Source organism: Annulohypoxylon maeteangense (assembly GCF_022496945.1).
Source record: "Annulohypoxylon maeteangense strain CBS 123835 unplaced genomic scaffold GGS22scaffold_24, whole genome shotgun sequence".
NCBI classification, from domain to species: domain Eukaryota; kingdom Fungi; phylum Ascomycota; class Sordariomycetes; order Xylariales; family Hypoxylaceae; genus Annulohypoxylon; species Annulohypoxylon maeteangense.
In genome coordinates this window covers 132915-157440 of record NW_025953271.1, presented here as the reverse complement: position 1 = coordinate 157440, position 24526 = coordinate 132915, and the positions used below count along the sequence as shown (strand labels likewise).

Genomic DNA, 24526 nt, shown 5'->3' with positions numbered 1-24526 from the left:
AAATACTATAAATACTATAAATACTATAAATACTATAAATACTATAAATACTATAAATACTATAAATACTATAAATACTATAAATACTATAAATACTATAAATAAAATATCCGTATACAAACATTAACATAGTGCTTTTCGAGAACATACCCTTCAAAATGGATGCATCGATGAATTCTTCATCGTGAACTTATACTGATGCTGACTACGGCTGGAATGGCATATAAAATTCATGATTAGACGTTAGACATGGATGGCTTACACAAGTTCAGAAGCATAGAAACATCGTGAAAAAGCATACCACATTAGAACCCAGTACATGGATAGGTATTCTTCGTAAACAAACTCGCAAGTAAGCGAATGCTTTTAAGGAGATGGAATAAATACGCGCGTGAACAATAGCAACTTTCTGCTCTATTGAATACACAGGAGACGACACAATAACCTCACTACACCGAATCCCGCCTTCACTATTTCGCACTCTCTGTCTCTCTCGACTCTCTCTCGGAGGAAAAAAAAAGAAAAGGAAAATAGACAGATTCCCGGACTTTCGCCACCCCAGCACGCCACACCATTTTTCGGTTCCAGAAATCACCACGCTGCTCAAATGTTTTTCACCGTAACGAGAAAAGCCTCTTAAGCAGGTCGATCGATCGATTCACCTATGTGCCCGTCCTGCTCATCGGCCATAAAACTCGAGTGGCCTTCGTTAACAAGCTTAAGGGGGGGGAAACAGGCGGGAAGATAACGCCGAAAGTGCTACTAAGAGAATGATTGACCTCGTCAAACAGCTCAAATGTGTACCCTATTAAAGGCAATCTTGCCTCAACCTCGAGTCGCTAGCCAATATAAAAAAACCTTTGGATCTCCACTGTACATGAATTCAACCCATCTTGTATGGATTAAACTACCATCTCCGTTCACCAATATCAACCGATGTAAGGACAACAATAAACCAAGCAATTCCAGCAACCGACAGTGTAGTGCGCATCCTCCAAAAAAAAAAAACAGATAAAAGAGAGGGAGAAAAAACAAATCAGTAGGATCAACTCTAACACTGACAGCAAAACTCTCCGGTTAGTACCAGACATGAGGGCATCCGATAAGTCGAGGTAGGGATATGTGCGTGATAAGAGTGATTCGAAACGGCTAGAGAACAGGGTGAGGTACGAGGTTAGTCTAAGAGGATAAATTCAACAGGCTTTTAAGAGTATTCGTGTTTCGTGTCTGGTCTGCTGAAGCGTGACAAGCGTCAGAGACCAATTTCCGGTCCAGATGCGAGGTTTAAAAAAGATTATAAACAGCCGATGAACGCCAATACATGCCCCAGTTGACCCGAATATGGAGATGATGCAAGAAGATTGGTATCACTCTGGATGGAGCGAATCGAAGTCGAAATCCTACTCCGCACCGATTTCGCCGGTTCCCTCCATTCCGAACCCCGCCACAGTGAAGTCGAAAGATCCCGGGTCTGCCTCGTTGTCATGTAAGAACGAGTCGAAGTCGAAGTCTTGAAGGACGTTGTCCGTCTGCAAAGGATCCGCAAAACTCATAGCGTTGAAGTCCTATTCGGGTATTAGTACAGATCACCCAAACTCTGAGAGGAGACAACTTACCATTCCACCGTTCTCCATGGCAAATGAGGCCATCTGCGGCGGGTCGGTGTGTGTTTGCGGTGCCGCAGCCGGTGCCGGAGCTGGTGGGGGAGCAGACACGGAAGCGTTTGCAGCAGGCTGTGCGGCACCCACATTTTGGCCGTTCTTGTTGAAATTCGCCGTGTTGACGGGGGTGACGGGCGTAGGGGGCTCGGGTTCCTGGGCCGCCTCCGAGGCAGGGGTTGCGCCTGTAGCCTGGTTGGCTTTCTTCTGCGCGGTAGCCTATACAGTGAATTAGTTTCGTATTACCAACACTCCTCATAGCAAATACACAACAAATACATACCTTGGCCTTCGCGGTCTTATTATCCTTCTTTTTGGAGACCGTCTTATTGGACTGCTGGGGAGTAGGGGGTGCTGCGGTATTCTGTTGCGGTGACGAGGTCTGTGGGCGGCCCGCGGCGGCGTTGTTTGCTGGAGCTGGAGCCGACGGTGGTGGCATTGCCCTCTGTTGCGGTGTTCCCTGTACCTGGGATGGGGGTCCTTGGGGTCCTCCTTGGGGTCCCAGCCCGTTCCCATTCGGCCCTTGCCATTGCATGGGAGGAGCGCCTTGGGCACCCTGCTGTTGCCTCATCAGCTGAGGATTCATTGGGCCATTGAAGGGCGGGTTCGGATGAGAACTTGGGGGTCGCATGCCCCCCCCATTCATCTGCGCGGCGGCAACCATATTCCCGTCCATTCCATTAATACCCTTGAAGAAGTGAGGCTGCATGCTCGCATCCATTCCATTAGGTATGAAGCCCATCGGGTTGGGCGAACTCCTAGATTGCGCGCCTTCCGCCATAGGTGATGGAATACCGGTGGGGTTCATCTGAGGAGTGCGGCCCTTCATCTGTTGCTCTGCCGGATTAGGGGAAGCTCCTGTCCGCGCTTGAGGTGAGGTGTCTTGGAAGGGTTGGCCGTTAGGTCCAGGTCCACCAGGACCGGTTCCGTCTCCGCGAGGCATCGCGCCCATGCTATCCTGTTCCTGTCTCGCCATCATGAGTCGCTTCTTGTTCTGCTGTTCTAATAGCATCAGCTGCATCTGGTAATCTTGCAGGGCGTGGTTGCTACCGCCCGCCCCTTGAGCGCCGTTAGGACCGGGCCTCATCGCACCAGGGCCGCCCATTTCGTTAGCATTGTAGAACGCGCCGATCTGGCTGCCGTCAGGACCTTGCTGCAACATGGGCGAACCTTGGCCCTGAGGACCAGCAGGATTAGGCATTTGTTTGTTAGGCATCTGCTGGGCTTGGTGTTGCTGTAGGCTCTGCGCGTAGGTTTTGATTGAATTGGCCTGGTTACTCGCAGGTTGGGTCTGGAAGTTCTGGAACTGCTGAGGGGACAGATTAGCTGGGTCGATGCCGTTTGTTGAAAGCATATGCTGAGCAATGGCAGCACTTCTGGGTCCGTTGCCTACTTGTTGCCCTGGCATTCCTTGCTGCGGTCGTTGTCCATTAGGCATCATGCCTCCCTGCTGGGGATTGAACGGTCCTGGTCCATCTAGACGTGGCCTTTTGCTCGGTGACGGTGCGTTCTCGGCTGAACCAGGAGAACCTGGACGATTTTGATTGCCATCCATATTCGACCCGTCGCGCTGCATCTGGTTCTGCTTTGCCTGCTGCTGCATCATGTGCAGTGCTTGCGGGCTATTACGCGGTACAGTTAGCGATTGAGAAATTACAGTATTAGGGAAACGTCTGAGTGAGCGTACTTGTTTTGGTTATTCGCCATAGCAGTTCTCGCCAAGGTAGGTTGCTTCGCGTTGACCTGCATCCCATTTGGCATCGCCATCATGCGGTTTGGTCCGTATAAATCTTGTCGCATTCCCCGTAATATCGCTTGTTGTTCATTTTGTCTGTGACGATTTTGTTGCTGATATTTATCAGTCTCATATACATGTCATAAATCATTCCACGAGGTACCTACCTGCGTATGTTGTACGTAGGCATTGACAGGGGCGCTTATCCCAGGCTTATGCCTTTGGGCCATCAGCATATCCCAGAATAAGCAAAACCACTCGTAGAGGAAACAGTTATCGGCACCTTGCGGAACGTTTGGTGGAGGTAAGTCGGGCGGTCGCTTCGCGTCTATGTCGTCTTTGCTATCAGTATCCATAGGATCGTCGCCAACGCCGTTCCCTAGCATATTCCCGTTCTCGTCACGACGACGACCCGGGCTATCCTTAATGACGTTAAGGGTCTGTTCGCTTTTAAGCATCGCGCGCGCGCAGTCGTACATGCCTTCGCGAAGAAAGTAGTCGTAAATATATGTATTTAGCACCGTCCGGTTATTTCCTTGGGTTTGGACTTGTTGCGCGGTTAGAGTACTGTTCATCATGGGTGTTGGACCGCCAACTGGGCCACCGGCCATAGGCATATTAGCCATGTTTACGTTATTCATGGTGAGATGATGGACAGACTGCGTCTGTCACGATCGGCGTCGTTCAATCACGGCAATAAATGGCCTCTGAATAAAAGCGCATGCGTATCGTCGCGGTCGGCCAACCGTTCTCGGGCGCTTTTCCTTGGTAAGCGACGGAGAAGGGTGCCTGACGAGAAGAACTTTCGGACCTAACGGTAACGAGATGCGCGTACGTGTAATAATCGATTGAATGATTCGGCACGGGAGGTGCGAATAGTGTATACCGGGAAGAGCGATCCTTATTTTGTGAAATCCGCCTGTTTTGGTAGGGAGTAATATTGATTGGGCGAGAGTGTGAATCCTCCGACTATGCAAAAGGAGTGAAAGAGGATGCGACCAAGTAACGCGAGTACGGAAAGTAGTTTCTCGGATATACAACGACCAGAAAATGTGTCAAACGAGGCCGATAAAATAAGATATTGATATAGAAATGCGCGAGTGACGTGTTAGGTCAGCAAGCGAGAAAAATGGACAAGGTGAGAAAAAAATGAAGGTGGTGTGTGCTCGGAATTTTACTACGGCGGCGATGGCGAAGATGGATGAAGGGTGGTAGTCAGGGTAGTCAGTCGATTTAGGTCGGGTGGAATGGGCGTGGTCAGGTCGTGGCGGTGGTAGGTGCTTGATAATAGTAGCACTTAATGGAGGCTGGTGCTCTTACAGCGAATAAGAACGAGGCGACCGTAGGAGGATGATGACAATTGATGGCCTCGTTTTTTCCCTCCTTTTTCTTTTTCTTTTTCTTCTTCTCCTTCTCTCTCTCTCTCTTCTTCCTCTTAATCCCTTTCGTTCCTCGAATAACAAAAACCCCCTCTAATAATTTACTTAACTCGTTCCTTTTAAAAAATCGAAATTGCTTTCGATTTCTCTCCGAACATAGATGAGTTAAAGTAATAAAAGTAGAGATTTGTAAGAATTGGACCCGGTATTGCTCGATAGGTAGGTAGGTACCTAGTATGCCTAATGAATAGCAGATAGGTTGGGTTAGGTAAGGTACCTACTAAAGGCAAGGTAGGGTGCCACAGCGGTTTTAGGTAGGTAAATGGTAGATTGGTAGCGTAGTAGCGTCCACGAGTTAATGTACTCCAGGGCTCCAGTGGTACTAGGTATGCAGAATGCACTGTGTGTCTGGCGATGGGGGCAGAGAGATCCTTAGTCGCCGACGCGCAGCACCTAGGACTATTCCAGTGCAATTATTCTACCTCTGTCGAGTTCTTCTCTTATCCCGTCTCGCTGGCGATCTGAAGACCTATTTTTATTTTTTTTTATTTTTTTGTAAAAAAAAAAATTCTTTTTTTCAATGTAAGATCACGGTGCTTCTTTTGTGGAGGAGCGCCCGTCTTCCTTCTCCAACAACTCTAGTTAGAAGCCAATTGTTAGGCGAAATCGAAATCGCGCACGGTGGATGCGACCTTGCAGACATTCAAAAGACTAAGTAGTTCTATCCAGATATGCATAGGCTCGCAAGAAAAAGGGGGAGTAGGGAAAAGAGGGAAAAGGAACACGGGAAGTTGCCGAATGTCGCGGATAAGGTGGTAGATGGAGAAAGTAAGAAAGCGAAGAATATAATTCTACGGATCTGAGCCGAGACTTGCAAGAATAGTGGCGGGTTGATGGTGTAGGTATGGACCAGTATGTGGTATGTGGTATGTGGTTAGGATGAGTGGACGAGTAAATGTGAATTTGCGTGGAGAATGATTGATTCAATCGTTAAAGACCCCGGGCTTCTGGTGCTGGTGCTGGTGCTGGTGCTGGCTTAGGTGGATTTGGGGGGTTAAAGGCACCTAATGGGCAGGTGAAGGGTAAAAGTGTACTATGGTAAGTGCTAACTTGGAAGTCTGGTAGGTGCCCAGGTGTTAAAAAGAACAGTTGCAAGAAAGCTTACAGAAATGGGGGAGACAAGACTGGGGGGAGATCAAGAAGTATGGGTTGAGGCAGTCACGGTGGGAAAATCTTATGGGTCAGAGGTCCGATTTAGGCGCATATCTGAGAACGCCACTACATCATGATTATATGAGATTATAGCAAGGGGCTTGAGTATCTCCTCACATCCCCGAGCGTAAATCTCAGAACACTTCTCCACAACTTAATCTTGGCACCTCTCATGTCAATTTCAAAACTCTAACAAGCACCGACCCTGATGTACACGTCTTCCATGTATATGTGTGCACTCACTCAAATCCGATTTAACATTATATATTGAATAATAACCAATTATTTTAACTTATCTGAGAGTTCCTAACGGACCTAAATTTAAGACTGTGAAGAAGATCTGTTATTTCTTCGATTATATATGACCTTGAAGGTATAATTTAATCTTACTTTTTAAGTGACGTAGGTTAAGATGTCAAGCCGGTGAGCTGAGGCAAAGACACACCTTCATGATGTACATTCGTACATGTACATATCTATATCTGTAGATAAGAAGACAAGGGTTTAAAGGTTAGGATCGACTTCCAAGTTCGCACTCGTCGATGACAGATCAAATATCCAAATACTTTAAACATGTATTAAATGATTTGATATTTCGGGTTTGGATACAGATTTAGACACCAAAACCTCTACTTTACTCAGTCAAATCTGATCCATCCAGCCGCACATAAGTTATCTTGTCCCCATAGAGCAAGTATAAGATGAGATGAACGAGATGAGGCAATCTTGGAAACAGGTATGAGGTAATGTGAATCCGGCAGTATTCTTCCTCCGCCCTTTCGGTAATCGCTAATAACTGAGACGGAGTACAGTAAGATACTAGGTAGGTATGTATATTGGATGGAATTATCACGATGGTCCCTTCATCCTTCTTTAGTGACTTCTAATCTCGTTGAGGCCGTTGAATCCCAACGAAAGACTAATGATTAGATATCTTCTAGTTGAACTAGTACCTTCTCTATTTTGCATAGGATATTCGAGGTATTCAATGTTGATACGTCACATTTTGGGCTGAATGCCTTACCCCTCTATACCGACGAAAGGCCTTGAACCACTCGTCGGTTATATATCTTCATCATTCTTCTAATCCGCCAGGTTCTCGTCACGTTTGCCCTGCCAGGGTAAAGCCGAGGCTTTGTGGAGGTGTTGTATTCAAACGACACTTTGTAAAATCCGTAAACGTTTTAATATCGAGTACGAATAGGAATATGAATATACGGCACGAACTAGACAAGATCGAGGCTCTCAGTTGCTTATTACGAGTTTATGATGAAGGCAAAGCGAGTGAACCTGCTGACTTCGAAGCACATGGCCTTGGCTTCAATTATCTAAATGTTCAATGAAAGGGTTGGTACCTACTTAACAGGAACATCTTCCGTCGGTTTCCCGCTTTTAACAAATTCCAAAATAAAATGGGTTAGGAGATTCTTTAGTTGGCACATAGCTTACGATGGAATATTCATCGACGATTAATGACATATCACTATCTACCTACCGATCTTTGCTAGGTAAATATTGTCTCGAGTCGAGTTGAGATTAATATAAACATCCATACTGGCGCTTACATAGTAAGTGCCTACCTAGGTACTACATATGTACCTATTTCGGTATGTATGCATACCATGGATACAGAGTATATTTACCATCAATATGGAACGCTAATAATAAACAGGCGTACTTGTGGACGCAGGCACAATTAAATACAATTACCTACACTCCGTGTAGGTGCCAAATGCACATGAGAGAAAGGGGGGAAACACTTCCGATAGTGCTTTACATTTATTCATACTAGGTATGTCCAACATAAGACACGTGAATGCAATCTTTTTTCAAGTTGAACAAGATGCTTCCTCTTGTACATCATAAGTAATCATACTGCCAAGCCATACTTAATTATACGTAGTAAGTTTATCTTATTAGATGTTCTGTGGGTTACAACTTACAAGGATCGCCTAGTTGACGTTGATGTAAGCCCGTGGGCAAAGTACCGGAAGATCAAGCTGCAAGACAGATGGGGCACGAAGGGTTCATCTTTGTTTGGCGGGCTCGGCGGGGCTTAAATCAGCAGAAACGTGGCCCTGATCCTTGGTTCTTGGCCCTCCAGCTCCCATTCATGCGATGATTTTCATCAGTCTCGGGAGTCAAGTGGACCGTCCCGACATAAGAATACCGTAAGTGACGAATTCAGATCCGCATGACGGCATGGCCGCTTGTCCGATCAAAACAATTAGAATGTCTACTATTCTTCCTAGACCCGACCCCCGTATAATATATTTCCAGTAAAAACTCCGATTATGCCTATGGATGCTTTGCGTTCGTTCCACGTCTTCAAGAATATATGTATGTCCCAAACCGAATGCTAGGTTGAGAAATAATTAGGCGATTATAACCTTATTATAAGACATTAGGATGGGGAGGGAGTTGAATGACTTCGGGGATACTTTTTTCTGCGGCAAATTCAACTACCTAGGCACAAGCAAGATGGTGAGCCGGGAAAGAAAAAGATTCCACAATACACATATGGTTGTAGGTCATACAACTAGCTTAATACAAGGCATATATCATGTTACATCGCTAGATAGGTAGGTAGTTATCCCTAGCTACCTACCTAGATAATATTATTATCAACCAATGTCAATCGAAGCATGCAAGGCAGAGGCAACTGATCAGCTTGTCTGTCGGAGCATGTGGTTAGGTAGCTTGCCATAAACTTCCTCGCCATAAGCTAACTAACTAGTCGTCTTCGGGTGGCAGCTCATCGTCGATATACCTGATCAGAGATATTCTCATCTCAGTTGTATCGTTTCCTCGTAGTACGTCGCTGATGAAATGTGCCTCGACCTGCATCTGTACCATCTCAAGTGCTCCTCTTAGGATACCACAAAATATGTTAGAGTACCATAACTCGTCCTGAGCTCTGCCGTCGTCGGGAAGTTCGACGAAGTCTGCTAACGGATTCTCCTCGAAGACGAGAGAGAACTGCTTGCTATCGCCTGTCCAATTTGTCACAGTAGGCGTGATGTTGAGAAAAATCTTAAAGCCGACCTAGTTCAGATGGAGGCAACAGTGGTCAGTTTAGGGCAGTGAATTAGGGGGAACATTCGATTGGAGAAGTACCTTCGCAATCATGTCGGCTGTTTCTCGAAAATTCGAACATCGTCTCATCGTATTAGACTTGGCCAGGTAATCCTCGATTAATCGTAGGCCGATATTGTAACCCATCCTGTCAAGTTGCTTGTTGACCTCGACATAGTCACCTTCAAAGTCCTTGCATAACTGAGCGACTATGGTACCATAGGTCAAGGTAACAAGTTCGGCGTTGACCTTATCAATGCGACCTCTTATGATGAGTTGTTAGAGAAGTATAATATTGTGAATGGCCCACCGACTTACTTCCAAATCCTAAGATATATTAGCAGATAATCTAATGAGGCTGAACGATGTGAACAATGTGCCCACTTACTCTTCGCCCACCCGGGCAGCCTTATTTGCTGACATGCTCGACTAACGAGCTCAGACTAGGTTCATCCAGTTCATCGACCCCTGTTTACTTTTTCTATGTGAGCTTGAGTTATTTTTTCTTTTTTGGATGAAAATTTAATAGTTGAGTATGTGTTTTCTTCCTTTTTTAAAAAAAAGGGTCTTTCATATGAAGTATTAGGTATTGTGAGACGGTGAACGAACGGAGTGTAAAGCCTGGAGGTACATACCTACCTACATGTAGGTAGTCAAGTGCTTGATTCGATGTTGATTGGTTACATTGATATGGTGGGGTAAAGTCGGTGGAAGAAAGTAAAAAATGCCGATATGTACCGTATTCTTCAAAACCAAGAGACGGAAAATTACTGTTCCGCCAAAACATACATCTCTACTACTATGTAGGTACTATGTACCTATGTAGCTTTTTTAGTATCTTCCCAGTGCTTTAACCTTAAGAACTTAGAAAAGTGAAGAGCTTCAACATTCCATAATCAATCCATATCGTCGAAGTCTGCCTAGGGCATGCAGTATACACTACACACATACGGCAAAACATTCAAATCTCTTCGTACCTAGGACCCTACATCCATACCCGGGAATATATTTTCACTCTTCTTCCGCCTTAATTATAGGCTCCCAGAGCAAAGTAAAATAAAGTAGATATGACCGAGAAACGACCTGCGCCTGATGATCCAGGTGCAGGCCAATTAGTTGTCAAGAGACAGAAGCCTGGGACCAGTACCGCATTATCACGTCGAGATGGAGGATCCGTGTCCAGCGCACTGGTTCAATCGGTATGTTACACTTCTATTTTTTATGAGATTGGCTATTGATATTATGTATTATAGACTTGGAACTGACTATATTCTGTAGACTATTAGGACGAGCAACTTGGAAGCGCCGTTGATGGAACTCTCGGGACACTCTGGAGAGATCTTTTCCGCTAAATTCAATCCTACGGGGGCGCTGATTGCTTCGGGTTCCATGGATCGAAGCATTTGTAGGTCTCACCCGATACCTCGCCCCGTGAATTTTAGCTAACTACGAGAAGTACTGTGGAAATCCGAAGGCGCGTGCGAGAACTATGGCGCGTTAACAGGACACCGAGGCGCCATCTTGGACCTTCAGTGGTCTCGCGATTCTGAAATATTATACTCTGCCTCCGCCGACATGCATCTTGCGAGCTGGGATTTAACTTCTGGCACTAGGATACGTCGATACATCGGCCACGAAGAAATCATCAATACTGCGGACATAAGCAAACGAGGCGAGGAACTCTTGATCAGTGGAAGCGATGATGGTACTATAGGCATATGGGATCCTCGGTCGAAGAACGCGGCCGACTTCATAGAAACCGAGTTCCCAATTACCGCTGTGGCAGTTGCAGAGGCTGGTAACGAGATATACTCGGGTGGAATCGACAATGACATCAAGGTCTGGGATATGCGAAAGAAGGCCGTAGTCTACTCTATGCTAGGTCATAACGATACAGTAACTAGCTTGCGCGTCTCTCCCGACTCACAATCATTGCTGTCATACTCCCACGACTCGACGGCGAAAACCTGGGATATAAGACCATTCGCGCCTACCGAACGACACATTCGCACATTCGACGGGGCGCAGATGGGAATTGAGAAGAACCTGGTACGAGCTAGTTGGGATAATGCTGGCAAGAAAATCGCAGTAGGCGCCGGCGACGGGACCGTAGTCATATGGTCGAACGATACCGGCAAGCTTCTTTACAAGTTACCGGGTCACAAGGGAGTAGTCAATTGTGCGGAATTCACTCCCGGCGAGGAGCCCGTCAGTAAGTTACCTCATGCCCAAGCCGCTTCATATGCTCTATTAACATCGTATTAGTACTGTCCGCTTCTTCGGATCGAAGAATGCTGCTTGGTGAGCTGCGTTGATGGAGGTTCAATGCGACAAGAAGAGTGCGGAGATGATCAGATTATCGTGAACGGTTCTAAGTAGCCACGTTCCATCACAGCCTTACGTCACAGATACCCCGATGACTAGACCCCTGATTTCGGATCGTCATCAACACGTTTGATCTAGGCTTGTGGCTCGTTCGATGACCGATATCTACGATGATAGGAGTCGGCTAAGGACTTACGGGAGGATTTTGTCCGGGGTACTATCTCCGAAGATTTAGAAAGACCCTGCGTTTGTCTTGGGGTAGCGTGACGACATCCTCCTAACTAGTCGAGGTCGATAATTCAGATGACCAGAAGACCAGAAGACCAGAAGACCAGAAGACCAGAAGACCAGAAGACCGGAAGACATCTAATCTAGGTAGGAAGCCTCATATAAGCTTTATTCATGTAGTGTAATGTCACAGCATTAAAAATGAAGAAGATCTTACTAGGTACCTACATATGTAGTACCTTAGCAATTAAGTGGCACTTACATGTACCTACTATGTATGTACCTAGGTAGGTACGGCGCGTGTACTTCGTAGGTTTTACCTTTTTATAATAGTTGAAAGTACATATGTGTATTAAATACCTACAATTGTCGATGTAAGTAATATTGAATAGGTAAGTTATCTCGTATAATATCGGCGAACCGCGAGTCTTCTATATAATTTTTTTTCTTTTCCTTTTCTTCTTATTTAATCCTACTAATAATAAGAGTCAATGGTACCTTGCCCCCTTTCTTGGTTATAATGTCAAATACATGATTCTGGTACCTACTATTATGTAGTAGTAATACTAGGTAGTACATAATGCGTATGTGACGATACGTACCGAATTCCGAAACACTGGATGTTGGCGATACCCCTGCAGTCAGGTTTCATCTCAGGCAGCCTCGGCGCCTGCGGTATGGCCAAGAGAACGGACCTCTGGGTGGTAGGTTCCCCCCATCCTTAAAAGGGCGAGATTTTATTGGTCAACTCCCTTTTCTCAGCTACGATCATAGGTCACTAGCTGTTTTGTATGCCTGACACTGGTCATCTTTCTTCATGCTTCATCAGCGATAACGATGGTCGATTAAGAGTAAGAGGGTTACATCCTCCGGATTTACAGATGAGACCGCCAAAGCTTTGGATGCGTTCGTTAGTCCGCTTCCAGCTTGTTTAGCTTGTCCAGCCCGATCAGCCTGTCGTCTCTCTTTACCTATTACCTATTATTACCTACTACCAAGTCCACCTCTTCCTTCTTTTGTCTGTTCTCGTGTGTGTTGTATTATTGTGTTGTGTACTTTGTAATTCTTCCCCTCTCCCTTTCTCCCTCTCTTCCGCTCTCTCTCTCGTTTGTAGTTCTCTCTCTTCGTTTCGGATTTACCCTCCATTAGAAGGGCTAATTGACAGCTCTCTTGGTGAATGGAATTGTTGTTGTAACCCTCTTGTTGTTGTTGTTGTTTCTTCTTCTCTACCTACTTAATTTATCGTCCCTCGTTTTTACTCATTATTAAGAGCAACGGGCTTTGAGAGTTCCGATTCCAATTTCCCCATACGCGAAAAGAGGCGTTTAATTTGCCTGTATTTATTCTCCGAGTCAATAATTCCTTCTTTTTCTTCATTGAATCTGGCTGGCCCTTTTATTGTTTATATCCAAGACATACAATTTATATCGAACCTGCAGGTACCCGAGTTCTTCTTGGTTACTAAGAAATAATCGATTCGTCCAGAGTCTTCGTGCTTGAAACCAACTGCACGTAACTTCTAAACTAAAGAAGACTCGTGCCTCGCCAATCGATCAACACACCACTACTATTGGCACGATCCCTCTGTATATACGCTAGGTCGGCCTGGTTTGACCATCCGCGTTTGTTATAGACCACATTCGTCCGTGGTGCTGTTTGGATTTTGAATATCAAGCGAAGCCGGCGAACAAAGCATGTATGACATTGGTCATCGGTGACATCAGGTTCAACGCTTAAGAAGCAACGTATCCGCCTTATCATAGCCATGGACTACGTCCGGACGAACGTTCTGGGGAGATCTCAGTCATCGGAGGGGCGGACACAAGACTCTGAACAGCAGAGGTTGCCAGAGATGGGTGAGCAGAGGGGTTCCCGTACGAGACGCTTCTCGATAAGCCGGCCGCCCTTACCAAGCTTATTCACGAGTCGATCGCGTATGGATAGACAGGATGGACGGAATCAGAGGACCGAAGGCGATATACCCGAGGACGATAGCCCGAAGACACCGCGCTTCAACCTAGGCCTTCCCAACATGCCTTCTACCCGTCTGCACCTACCGAACCTGACACGAACCTGGACCCGTGGATCATCAGGTCCGGCCTCGCCCACCCAAGCGTCACAGCCGCCGCCCGAACCCACACCTCAACTCTCATTACCTCGGATACAAGTCGAACGATTGCCTGCCGTATCCCAGCCACCACCTTCCCATGGGGGTCCCGATACGGGGCGCTCACGATATCGGGGCGCCGATCCCGGAGAAACACACTTGGTCGACGTGGTGGGTAGAGGGAGACGGCAACGTCATAGTCAAAGCAGGACACATACACCGGAGCAGCGGCCCAAGAAATTATTGTTTTGTTTCCCATGGATCAAGTCGCGGCGCATGCGTTCTTATATCTTGCGGTGTTTCGTATCCGGCATTTTCTTGATCGTTATGCTCGCTGTTTGTGAGTGGTTCGGAACTGCTCTTTACATTGATATTCAAATATTAACAATCATTAGATCTCGCCCTTTCAATCACGAAGAACGTCAACACAAGCGAGTTTACGGTGCTTCTGATACTCATAATTTTATTTGCAACCATCTTCTTCTGCCACGGGCTCATCAGGATCTGTATGTTGATTATCAGGCCGCCGAACGAAGAGGACGAAGAACGTCCGTCTCTGCCACGGTTATTGGAACCCGGTGGCTACGCAGTTCCGCGACGGCCAATTCATGTCATTCTTGCGCGTGATGAAGAGGCGGCAGGAATCGATGATACCTCAAATAAGATGCAGCCTCCGGCTTACGGCTTATGGCGCGAGAGCGTGGTATGTATACTTCACCCAACTTTCAAATTAGTATCAACTTCACTTACAGATCTTGCAGCGTGTGGACCCTGATCGCCTCTATTGGCAGCGTAACGATCAGCCGCCCAGGGAGGGAGGTGAAGAGGAACCTCGACCCGGAACGGCGCGGCCGCCTTCGTATGCGTCCGAGGACGGTGTCAGCTATGTAGTCGAGGCCCGTCCAAGATCTATGGTTCCAACGACGGACGTACCGCTTCTGCCTCATCCCGAGGCCGGACGCCTTCGGTGAGGCAGCGAGTCCTGAATGCTTGGTTATAGAGCATTAAGAGAGAGTCTGCCCTCCTAAACTTATGCGAAGTATATAATTAGAGAGTAAAAAGGGGAGGAGGAAAATGTGTAATTACCTGTGTACGGTACCAAGGTAAAGGGGCGGGCAAGGGAAAATCAGAGCAAAACCACGTATCCTGTGTGTATATCTTATTCTTCTAACGCGCCGAATCGTATTGCACATGTGGCATGGGATTACACACGCATATAGGTTTCTTGGGTTCCAGCACCGGCGCTATGGGAGTGAGGATCGTTAATATTGCTTTCCAGAGCTATTGTGTAACTGTAGGCAGTTGTGGAATTGTCATAGCCTGCTGATCAAGTTGAGTTGTATTTTATTCTCGCTTGGTGTCAGACCAGTCGGATAAAATTAGGGCTCATGGGATCTATAGTTGTATAGACGTGCGTGCAGTCCTAGGTTCTGAGTTCTATCTCGTTCTATCGGCTAAGATGTGGGTAGTCAGGTAGTGTAGCTACCTAGGTGTCTACCTGTCAGGAGGTCGTTCGTATTGTCAGGTGATCTTGACGTTCAGTTCTTCGCGCAGTTGTGTTACCTGTCTAGATATCCTAAGTCGTTATACGAATAATATAAAATTAGGTAGGATCTGCTATATGAAATGCGTAAGGGAAGAGTCAAGGGGGGGGGTCAACTGAAGAAATAGGTCAGGTGCTGTTTCGTGAGGCGACGATCACGAATGGGTACTTTCCCTTACGCACTGCGGGTAGTTTTGCGCCGAGACTCGAGATGGTTAGCCCAGATGAAGGGTAATGTGAGATTTTATATAATAGGCCTGGCTAATACGCAGGCATGTACCGTATATTGTAAGCATGATGTTGTTAGTACCTACTTGGTAGTATAGAAAGTATAGGCAGTGTTTTGAAGAAGACTCGCAAGGTTGGACCGTAATCCATTGATAGCCAGATTCTTGGCAGCAAAAGGACCCGAGTATATTTACAAGCTCTAACAAGGCGTAACTAATCAAGATCGTGGTCACAGTCGCAACCCGGAGAGCTGGTGATGTTGGAAGCAAGATCAACAAGGCGGAAGCGCCGTTCTGAGGGTCCCGGTATTGCGACGGAGTTTTGATTGGCTAGCACGTAAGTCTAAGGGGGGAGGGGGAAAGGGTCATGTACATAGAAGGCTCTGTTCTGCAGGTTATGTAGACCGCGTATCCTGGTGAAAGGGAGGAGGGCGGATGCATCTATCCTTGCTCAAAGACCGAAAGGCATTGGATCGTTACAATATATTACCGAAGCTATGTAGTATACGGTCGTGTGTCAGCGATAATATGCAGGCTCTATGTAAATTCTGAGATGCCTACCTAGGTACGTGATAGTATATGGAGGCTAGCACTATACGTACATTCTTGATGGTGAACCTATCTCGTAACTAACCTGCCAAGGCTAACCTGGCTAACCTGGCCAACACGACCTAATCAAGTAAGTTTCCAACTACGATATACAGACTGTTCCAGATTACCACCCTGTCCTCTATTTCACTCATCCCATCCCGCTCCGCCCAGCTTCTGCGCGTCGTTCGGGCCTCAAGTCCTATAATGTGGGGTCGGGTAGCCGTACGTATAAGCAAGCGAGCAAGCAAGCAAGCAGGTAATCATGCTACAATGGGCGGTTCAGCTCCAGGAACTCGCATAGGAGTCTTGCCGAGATGGAGATGGTTCGTCCTTGATTATTGGTGTATACTAACTTATGTGAGTACTAGGTACCTACTAGTTACCTACTTAGTATACCTACTAGTATAGATGGGTATACCATGATCGTGTAATCGGTATAGACATACAATACTACATACTAGGTAGGTACATATGTATAAGTCATGAGTATTATATAATAATAAGTACCTAGTATGCAATTGTTAACCACCTAATAGTGTTATAACAGAAACTAATAAGCGTCTCTGGAGGGGAAACATACTAGTACATACTGTCCACCCGAGGATCAAACACGTGAAAAGAAATGGGATAGCTGGCCTCGTCGGATAACTCGCTAAAAGTTGTGTAGGAATATGCTAGTGAGACTTTGGATCCCTTTTTAATCCATGCTCTCCCTGCCTACTACGTACATACCTAGTATTAGGTAGGTAGTAGGCAGTATTAGGTAGGCAGTAAGTAGGTAGGGAAGTAGACACGATGAAATTTCTGCTGTAAGTCATGCAGGGCAGCAAACCGTAAGACACTAGAGTAAAGGGGGAGATCTATGTGCTATTGTTATTGGTTGGCGACTCGGCGAGTTGGTGCCAATGTGGAAAAGGAGGTTTGTCTACCACTTATTAGTGCGCCTTTTCATCAATCCATACGACGTAGTTTATCGATCTTCAGTTGCTTTACGGGTCTTTTTTTATGTATCGCCAATTCAACCGGGGGGGTTGTTATGGTTATGCGAAAAAAGACCTAGGTAGATATTTAGAAAGAAAATATATTGTGTGGATAGGTAGATCACAGTATAGTCTGGTAACACAAGTTATGTAACACAGAGATGCGGGATAGAAGGTTATATGCTACGTTGAAACCCTTGAGGGAAGAAGAAGAAAATTGAGACATTCCAACGCGGAAGGAAACAAATTATAATAAAACAAAACAAGGAAGTTTCGAATAAAAAAAATTGGCTAGTAAAAAAAAAAACGAGGTGGCCACCTGAACCTCCTCCCATAATTTGAAGATCCATCCGCTAATAGGTAAGTTAACCCTACTGAGGTATGCAGGGAAGGTGTCTCCTAAAGTATTTGTTACCTTATTAGAGACCAAAGATGTCATATTATTTATAATAAGGTTAAGTTGATGTTAATGTATTCGGTACTTTCCCTCTCTCTTTTTTTTATTTTTTTTTCCCTCTCTCTCTTTCTCTTAGAGGAGAATGTAGCCCCTTCGCCCGCTTCGGGATCCACTCGCCTCTGGATCTGTCCCCTCACTCCGGCCCTTGCCCTTTCCCTCGTCCCTCTCTTTCTATTTTCTCTCAACCCTTCTTTTTTCCTCTCGTGATTCCGATATTACATCTTCATCGCATCATACCGCATCGCATCGCGTATTATCATAAACTCCCCCCTTGGAGGTCGCGCAGTGTTAGGAGACGTCGTCGCTCGGAAGAAGAGAAGAAGGCTGCTGTTGTTGGTTGACGGATAGCAGCAGAGAACAAGAAGGAAGAAGTAGAGTTGTGTTGTGCTGCGAAAGGAATAAGCAGGGAAATCATTGTAAGTGTCTAGAGCTCTCCTTGGTCTGCTTATGTTACCCTCTATTTTCCTACTGCATCATATGAAAATTGGCCCGCGGCGCAAATGGTGGTAGTGGTGGTGTGTGGTACAGCAACAGGTCCCAGAATTCGACATGTCTCTTTTATTTTTGCGTCCTGTTGTACGACGGCAGTCCCTAGACAACATATCACTATGGTTATATGAACGAAAATACGACTGCGACGACGACGAAAATAGCGATAGCGACTGCGACAACGAACGTGGCAGCCATGGTTTATGCGATTTTATTGCGCGCGCGCATAATTTAATATTGATGGATCCCGGCGCGCCGTGGGAAAACCACCAGTAATCCACCTTTACGCACGTAACTTGCGATCAATGCGCCGACGTAATAACAATTAAAGACTTTCTCGCCTTTCTATCTTTTACACCACGCACAAAACGGGTTTCGATCGTGGGATCTATAATATTTGGCGACGGCAACATCTCACGCTTACTCGCTTCATTTCCTGGGCGCGCGACTCGATTGGTTTGCGCATAAGCGGCGGCCACTTCTAATACACCTTCATAACTCGACACTTAGATTTTCGCCACAACATTCATCATTCCTCTTAAAACCATGGAACGCGATCGTGCGATATTCGGGAATCATGTCACGCTCTTGATATGCGCAGAATTGCGATCCGCGCAATTCGGCACGAGATGCGCGTAACCCTCAAGAAATGTCTTTGAAATCACTAGACACGGATAGGACTCGACGGGACCAGTGCGAGAGACTGCCATCTAAATGATATTCCGTACATCTATCATCTATCTCGCAGTTCTGTATCGGGTCGTGTCGCACGAACCCAGCCGTCTCTGCAGCCAACCTAGTCAACCTGCAGGTTCTGGAAAACCACTCAATCACGCTGCCCACCCCGTCACCCATCGTGGGGTATTTTACCCGGCAAACGATAGCACGTGGCGGTACCTTATTACCGCTTTGGGTAGCATCCAATTGATTACCTACCTCGATATCTGCTTCTTGGCGCGTTGAACGAATCGTGGGTGGCGATATTTGCCAATTTCTCTTTTTGTTTCTTTTGCGAATCCGAACTGGACCATTCCGGACTATCCTGAACTACCATCTTGTCCGATATGCCTGCTGCCGCCGCCTCGGTTGGGGGTTGGCTACAAACGGATAAGAGAACCAATTTACCACTACCGCTACCACTACCGCTACCGCATCGTTGCAAACGGGTCATCCGAGAATGGATAGTTGGAGATCAAGCTTATGTGAAGTGTCGCGCTGATGATGGATCTACACAGACTCACAGACTTGTCGCAATGTCGTCTCTATCTCGTCGAGCCTGCTATAAGTGTGGCAATGTTGGCCACTATGCCGAGGTTTGCTCCTCCGCCGAGCGCCTTTGCTACAATTGCAAACAACCAGGTACGATTCCGTCATATAAATCTCTCGTGCCCGTGTCTCCCTTTTTAGCTAACAGTCCACGCCCAGGGCACGAATCTAACCAATGTCCTCTCCCTCGTACCACAGAGGCAAAGCAGTGCTACCACTGCCAAGGTCTCGGGCATGTCCAGGCTGACTGCCCTACCCTCCGCTTGAGTGGTGCTGGTGGTAACGGACGTTGCTATAACTGCGGCCAGCCTGGCCATCTGGCTCGAGCTTGCCCCAACCCGGCCGGTGTTGGAATAGGACGCGGCGGACCGGTTAGCCGTGGTGGATACAACAACTTCGGCCGAGGCGGCTTCGCTGGCGGTCCCCGACCTGCCACCTGCTACAAATGTGGCGGCCCCAACCACTTTGCGCGCGACTGCCAGGCTCAGGCCATGAAGTGTTATGCCTGTGGAAAGCTTGGTCACATCTCCAGAGACTGCACAGCGCCTAATGGCGGTCCTCTAAACACTGCTGGCAAGACCTGCTATCAGTGCGGCGAAGCTGGTCATATCTCCCGAGATTGCCCCCAGAAAGCTACCAATGGCGACGTACCTGCTGAGGTCGAGATCCCTGCTGCTCCGGCCATCCCCCCGGTAGCATAAGAATGGGACCTCTTGATCTGCGGGGCACTCGGCTCAGTCTCGTCTGACAGCATTGATCCTCACGGCCGCTATTTCAATAGTGGTCCTGTACGGGTTGGTTGTTTTGAATGCTAGACTGACCATTTCTGACGGGTTGCTCGCCTGCCTGTTAACGCCGGATTGCCTAGGCGAATTGTCCAAAAGGACATATGAAATCTTGGATAATCTCATTTCCTTGCATCGCATCTTGAATTATTAAAATCTAAGCATACCAAGCCTTCATCTATTGTCTGATTTATTACGCTTCTTATCTTCTGTTGCCACCTACCCTTCCAAAATCTTGAGTCATTCTACCTATTTACCCATTCTCAGGTATTCTACCAGGCCGAGCTTCTATCGTTTCAAAAGCGTGAGTCGTACTGCATCGCTTGAGAGTTGCCAAAATTTACGTGGAAAATCGCTCTTTCGAATGTCTACCGACTACCTTTTTTGTCCCTCCATCATCTTATTATTTTTGTCTGGCATGACTCATGGCGTACATGATACGATACGGCTAGACCTCCCCGTTGCGTACAATATGGTCGATACGGACGAGTCTTTTTCTTATTTATTTTTTCTTTAATAAATTGGGTGCGAGTACAAACTCCGGATCAATCGGATCAAAAATCATTCTTCAGATACCCCATTTTCGCCCTATTGTATTATGATTACCAGGGTCGAGTAGAGTGAGAGGAGTGTCATTTTGACGAGAGAGAAAAGGGGGCGGGCGAATCTGTTCGCATCACGCAAACAGTACCTTTCAACACGTAATGCCTCAGAACGGGCGAAACCACGAGCAAACGACACAGAACTCGAAACTCGAAAGGAACTTGACCGCTACAGACTTGGCAGGAGGCAAGCTGTGATGGAACAGGGCCTACGCGTAGAGGAATAACCTGCAGAGAAAAGTCTCTAAGGGGAGATCGCGAGGCAAAGGGCGGAAGTAGAGTGAGTGAGTGAGTGAGTGGGGACGTGACAAACTTGACAGCGACACGGAAAGTAGGAGAAGGATATTTATGATACTGCCGTGCTAGACCTCGCGTGAGGACGCAAACACTTTTTTTTTTGAAGCATCAGACGTGTTGGGACGAACGTTGACGGTAGATGTATCGCATTTGTCACGAAAAAAGATCACTACCAAAAATAAAAAGAAAAAGAAAAGGAAAGGGGGTTCGTTAGTTGGTAGAGTAGGAGTATTCTGTCGTCACCGATAAGCCGAGTCAAATCAAGTCAGTCGAGTATATTATCTCGTAGTACCGCGTATGGGCTTGTAACATATCATGTATCGTCGTCAAGAAAAACGAGATAACGGCTTGCTTACCGTGGGCGGGTTTTATCATTTTGTCATACTTGGTAGGTATGGTAGGAAACGGCTCGGATAGGAACAACAGTAAGGGCATCAAATCACTAACTCGTTTAGTAGTGGAGGTATGCTAAAGTTGATCATACCGTATTCATGAGAACCCAGCTAAGAGCTTTGTTCCGGTAAACACGTTCTCAAAGATACGACGATTAGGTATATTGCTTGATCAGGCTACCTGATTCGTTCGAATTGCAACTTATCACTTCAAGCTCGGTTCTGACCTGTCGTCTTCCTGACCCAAACCTCGCCAACCGGATCACCATGGTCTTGAACGCATTCCCAGTCTCCGGTACCGTACTCATCTGGGGCTCTGCGCATTCCACGTCCGCCCCCACCGATAATCAGGTTTCCAGGCCGGTAAGTTTTATCCTCTTTCATCCGTCGAATTACTGACCCGTGAACCCTGGCTGGTGTATGAAAACATCCTGTGTTAGCATTTTATTCACTATTTTCTTTAACCTATCAGAATATTTAACTCACTATGAGAGGTTAGCAATGAACGGGGTTACGAGAAGTTCGAAGATTATTCTATAAAGGAGTTTAAAATGTACAAACGAGATGTTTTCATACGTACCCAGTGTTAGGAATATCCCGCACCTCTCCGCGCGGTAGGGGATAACGGATAGGTTTCCACGATCCATCAGGCTGCAAATCCATTCGTCTGAAAGGCATATACTCCACTGAGATATTTAAGATTAGCAATCGTCTTCCGGGGCCTATCCAAGCCAGGAGGGTTAGTGGGTTAAGGATTACGACGTACTTATCTTCCAACTCAACACTTGGCCTATGGTGAGACCTGACGAAAATTCAAGGGAGTCGTGAATTCTGGCCAAGTGTGCCTTGTGGAGCATATCATGGAAAGGTCGAACCTCATTCTTTTCTTCATCCCCGGTGTAATTAAAGTGATCCCAAACTGTAGGTTCGGCACCAGTTTGAGACATTCCGATCTGTGGGCTCGGCTTGTCGATGCGAATATCGGGCAGGGGGCCATCAACATGATTGTTATTGCAGTCAGAATCGCTGGATAGCTCAGTAACACCCATTTCAACCAGTTTCTCGTGATCGAAAGTCAGACCTGCCCTTTGGGCTTCTCGGATCATATACGTCAGGGGGACGTGACTGGTAGACTTGCTGTCTAGACTGATCTCCCACCCACCTCCGACATCTGCGTGACCACCAGCAAACCAGATCTCATCGATATCCTGTTCATCGTCATCCGACTCTTCGCCATAGTCTACGATACGGGAGTGGTAATCCCCCGCCTGGCTTGTTAAGTCAACAGAATCTTTTGTCGTCCGAGATCTAGACCTCGAATGGGGCCGGAATGCTTGTTCTTTGGGTGGTGCTAGAGTTTCACGACGCCCTCGCTCCGGCTTTCCGTCTGAGTTAGACCCCATAACGGCGCTTCGCTTTGTGCGATACTTCTCGTGGACTATCTCGTGCAAGTGTCGGTGTCTTTGGCCTTTACTGGCTCCTTGGTAAATGAGATCCTGTCTGAACTTGGCGCGCCGTTCGTCTATGGATACGCAATGCCGAATGACCTGTAAGGAGTTGTAAGTAAATAACTATGCTAACAGGGAGTAGGTAACCCGGTAAGTAACCCAGTAGGTAAATAAATACTCTCACTAGGGCTATATATAACGACCTACCTTAGCGCTGCTTCTCGCTGTATACGGCATTTTCGATCTTTGCATCCAAGCTGTTTCGAAACGAGGCACGGAATTAACTGTGTCGAAGAGTCCTAGAAATCGGATTCTCTTCACGGGTCGGCTAAAGGTCTCTCGGAAGCCTTTCATGAAACGATACATTTCTCGTCGCTTAGCCTGATGCTCTTCGGTCTGCCCCGCTTGACGACTCTGCCACGATGAGAAAGCTTTCCAGGCGAATGTGACCATTTCTTCGTTGCCGTGAGAGAGCAGACCAATATAGTCCAGCATCTCGGCCAGGAATCGCGCCACGTAGGCTCCACGAGAGAAACCAAAGAAGAAAATCTCATCGCCCGGCTGGTAAAAGCGCATGAGGAATCGATAACCACCGACAACGTGGTGGTCGAAACTCGAGCCTATCGCGGAGTCCTTGGCCTTAAGATACCATGATCGGATTCTAGCACTCAGGCTTGTGTGAGACAACGAGTTAGAGACGACGTATGTTCCTATTCCAGGTTGATAGTAGTGATCTAACAAAGACAATTAGCAAGGCCGTATAATGGTATGGTATTTTGTTTGGTGGGTCTCATTTGTACACTGATTACCGGCCTCACGATCCAAGCATCTGAAGATTTTTAATATATTGCTGTCGCTATCATCTCCCCTGAATTTATTGCCAGTTCCATCGAAGCACAGCACGAGCTTCCGCGGAGCTTGCAGGACGTTTGTTGGATTCATGCTGCTGGCCCACGCATGGGGATGTTCAGCATCGTCGACGCTTTGGCGAGCTGTTGCCGTATGCTCTTTTGCGTCTTCGCTGTCTGGCGGATGCCGCGCTTCTAGTGACAGGTGAAACTTGTCCATCTAAGCAACAGGTACAGAGGGTAACACCGTGGTGTGGTGATCAACGAAACGCTTACGCGGCACACCAGCAGGAGCAATTCAGCTGGGTAGGTACCTAGTATGTATAACGAAAACAAGCTGGATGGCTGTCCAGTGTACAAGACATCTTTGTAGACGGCCGGACGCAAAAAAATCTGCACGAAGTTAGTGACATGATTTCAGTGTTCAACTATTGGAAGGCTAGGGTAGAGAGAGTTGTGTCACGAAGGCGCCCGCGTGTCTCGGAGCATGATATGTTGATCTCTGCAAATCATGCCTATAGAAGCAAGAGGCATTCCTCCTGTCGAAGGGTTGGTGAATCCAATCCCTTGGAGCCAGAATGACCGTGATGCATGAGAAACAACTAGCTGCAGAGAACTGAAAAGCAAATACAGGCGCCACTATGTAGGTAGGTACCTGTTCATCCTCACGCCTCGGTATCGATGATTTACGATTTGTCGTGATGACGGCAACCGGGAGATTAGGGAACTCATGGTCAAGCAACTGACGTTGTAGAATTATATGCATGAGGCTGCAATAGAGTAGGCCTTGGCCAACTAGTTCATAGATACTCGACAACCGTGATTGGCAGTACCGGATAGAACAGGTGTGACGAAATATTACCTCTACAGCGCCCACTGGTC

General features: G+C 46.8%; 6 protein-coding genes across 6 annotated transcripts in view; 3 read left to right on the top strand and 3 right to left on the bottom strand.

Annotated features, from left to right (window-relative positions):
- Positions 1-54, top strand: part of GGS22DRAFT_174404 (uncharacterized protein) — a 1765-nt gene extending 1711 nt beyond the window's left edge. The window contains exon 3 of the mRNA XM_047963085.1: positions 1-54. The gene's annotated coding sequence lies outside the window, so the exon portion shown is untranslated.
- A 1153-nt stretch (positions 55-1207) lies between these two features.
- Positions 1208-4575, bottom strand: GGS22DRAFT_81304 (uncharacterized protein). The gene is made up of 5 exons (XM_047968162.1): positions 3561-4575; positions 3346-3506; positions 1942-3280; positions 1617-1877; positions 1208-1565 (listed from the first exon to the last, which is right to left on the bottom strand). Exons 1-5 carry the CDS (start codon positions 4032-4034, stop codon positions 1401-1403), a joined length of 2400 nt encoding a protein of 799 aa, XP_047814469.1. The 5' UTR covers positions 4035-4575; the 3' UTR covers positions 1208-1400.
- A 3926-nt stretch (positions 4576-8501) lies between these two features.
- On the bottom strand, positions 8502-9650 carry GGS22DRAFT_174400 (BET3 family protein). The gene is made up of 4 exons (XM_047963084.1): positions 9448-9650; positions 9378-9386; positions 9102-9324; positions 8502-9029 (listed from the first exon to the last, which is right to left on the bottom strand). The coding sequence occupies exons 1-4, from the start codon at positions 9480-9482 to the stop codon at positions 8718-8720; spliced, it is 579 nt and encodes a 192-aa protein (XP_047814468.1). The 5' UTR covers positions 9483-9650; the 3' UTR covers positions 8502-8717.
- A 274-nt stretch (positions 9651-9924) lies between these two features.
- GGS22DRAFT_174397 (WD40 repeat-like protein) lies at positions 9925-11836 on the top strand. Its single transcript, XM_047963083.1, has 5 exons — positions 9925-10258; positions 10338-10464; positions 10516-11271; positions 11325-11712; positions 11739-11836. Exons 1-4 carry the CDS (start codon positions 10127-10129, stop codon positions 11372-11374), a joined length of 1065 nt encoding a protein of 354 aa, XP_047814467.1. The 5' UTR covers positions 9925-10126; the 3' UTR covers positions 11375-11712; positions 11739-11836.
- Positions 11837-13068: 1232 nt separating this feature from the next.
- Positions 13069-15057, top strand: GGS22DRAFT_81252 (uncharacterized protein). Its single transcript, XM_047968161.1, has 3 exons — positions 13069-14059; positions 14115-14422; positions 14481-15057. The coding sequence occupies exons 1-3, from the start codon at positions 13378-13380 to the stop codon at positions 14688-14690; spliced, it is 1200 nt and encodes a 399-aa protein (XP_047814466.1). The 5' UTR covers positions 13069-13377; the 3' UTR covers positions 14691-15057.
- A 6501-nt stretch (positions 15058-21558) lies between these two features.
- On the bottom strand, positions 21559-24255 carry GGS22DRAFT_197398 (uncharacterized protein; the record flags this gene model as incomplete). The annotated part of the gene is made up of 5 exons (XM_047965973.1): positions 23606-24255; positions 23004-23530; positions 22115-22895; positions 21929-22034; positions 21559-21757 (listed from the first exon to the last, which is right to left on the bottom strand). The coding sequence occupies exons 1-5, from the start codon at positions 23862-23864 to the stop codon at positions 21559-21561; spliced, it is 1872 nt and encodes a 623-aa protein (XP_047814465.1). The 5' UTR covers positions 23865-24255.
- Between the last annotated feature and the right edge of the window lie 271 nt (positions 24256-24526).

What these genes read in the sequence shown, in the direction of transcription:
- GGS22DRAFT_81252 (XM_047968161.1), top strand. Translation starts at nt 13,378, where the DNA reads ATGGACTACGTCCGGACGAACGTTCTGGGGAGATCTCAGTCATCGGAG. An exon ending in GATCGTTATGCTCGCTGTTT is followed by an intron (nt 14,060 to 14,114) that starts GTGAGTGGTTCG and finishes AACAATCATTAG; the next exon opens with ATCTCGCCCTTTCAATCACG. An exon ending in GCTTATGGCGCGAGAGCGTG is followed by an intron (nt 14,423 to 14,480) that starts GTATGTATACTT and finishes CAGATCTTGCAG; the next exon opens with CGTGTGGACCCTGATCGCCT.
- GGS22DRAFT_81304 (XM_047968162.1), bottom strand. Translation starts at nt 4,034, where the DNA reads ATGAATAACGTAAACATGGCTAATATGCCTATGGCCGGTGGCCCAGTT. An exon ending in ATGGCGAATAACCAAAACAA is followed by an intron (nt 3,281 to 3,345) that starts GTACGCTCACTC and finishes ACCGCGTAATAG; the next exon opens with CCCGCAAGCACTGCACATGA. An exon ending in CCATGGAGAACGGTGGAATG is followed by an intron (nt 1,566 to 1,616) that starts GTAAGTTGTCTC and finishes ATACCCGAATAG; the next exon opens with GACTTCAACGCTATGAGTTT.
- GGS22DRAFT_174397 (XM_047963083.1), top strand. Translation starts at nt 10,127, where the DNA reads ATGACCGAGAAACGACCTGCGCCTGATGATCCAGGTGCAGGCCAATTA. An exon ending in CCAGCGCACTGGTTCAATCG is followed by an intron (nt 10,259 to 10,337) that starts GTATGTTACACT and finishes TATATTCTGTAG; the next exon opens with ACTATTAGGACGAGCAACTT. An exon ending in TCCCGGCGAGGAGCCCGTCA is followed by an intron (nt 11,272 to 11,324) that starts GTAAGTTACCTC and finishes ACATCGTATTAG; the next exon opens with TACTGTCCGCTTCTTCGGAT.
- GGS22DRAFT_174400 (XM_047963084.1), bottom strand. Translation starts at nt 9,482, where the DNA reads ATGTCAGCAAATAAGGCTGCCCGGGTGGGCGAAGA. An exon ending in CAGCCGACATGATTGCGAAG is followed by an intron (nt 9,030 to 9,101) that starts GTACTTCTCCAA and finishes CATCTGAACTAG; the next exon opens with GTCGGCTTTAAGATTTTTCT.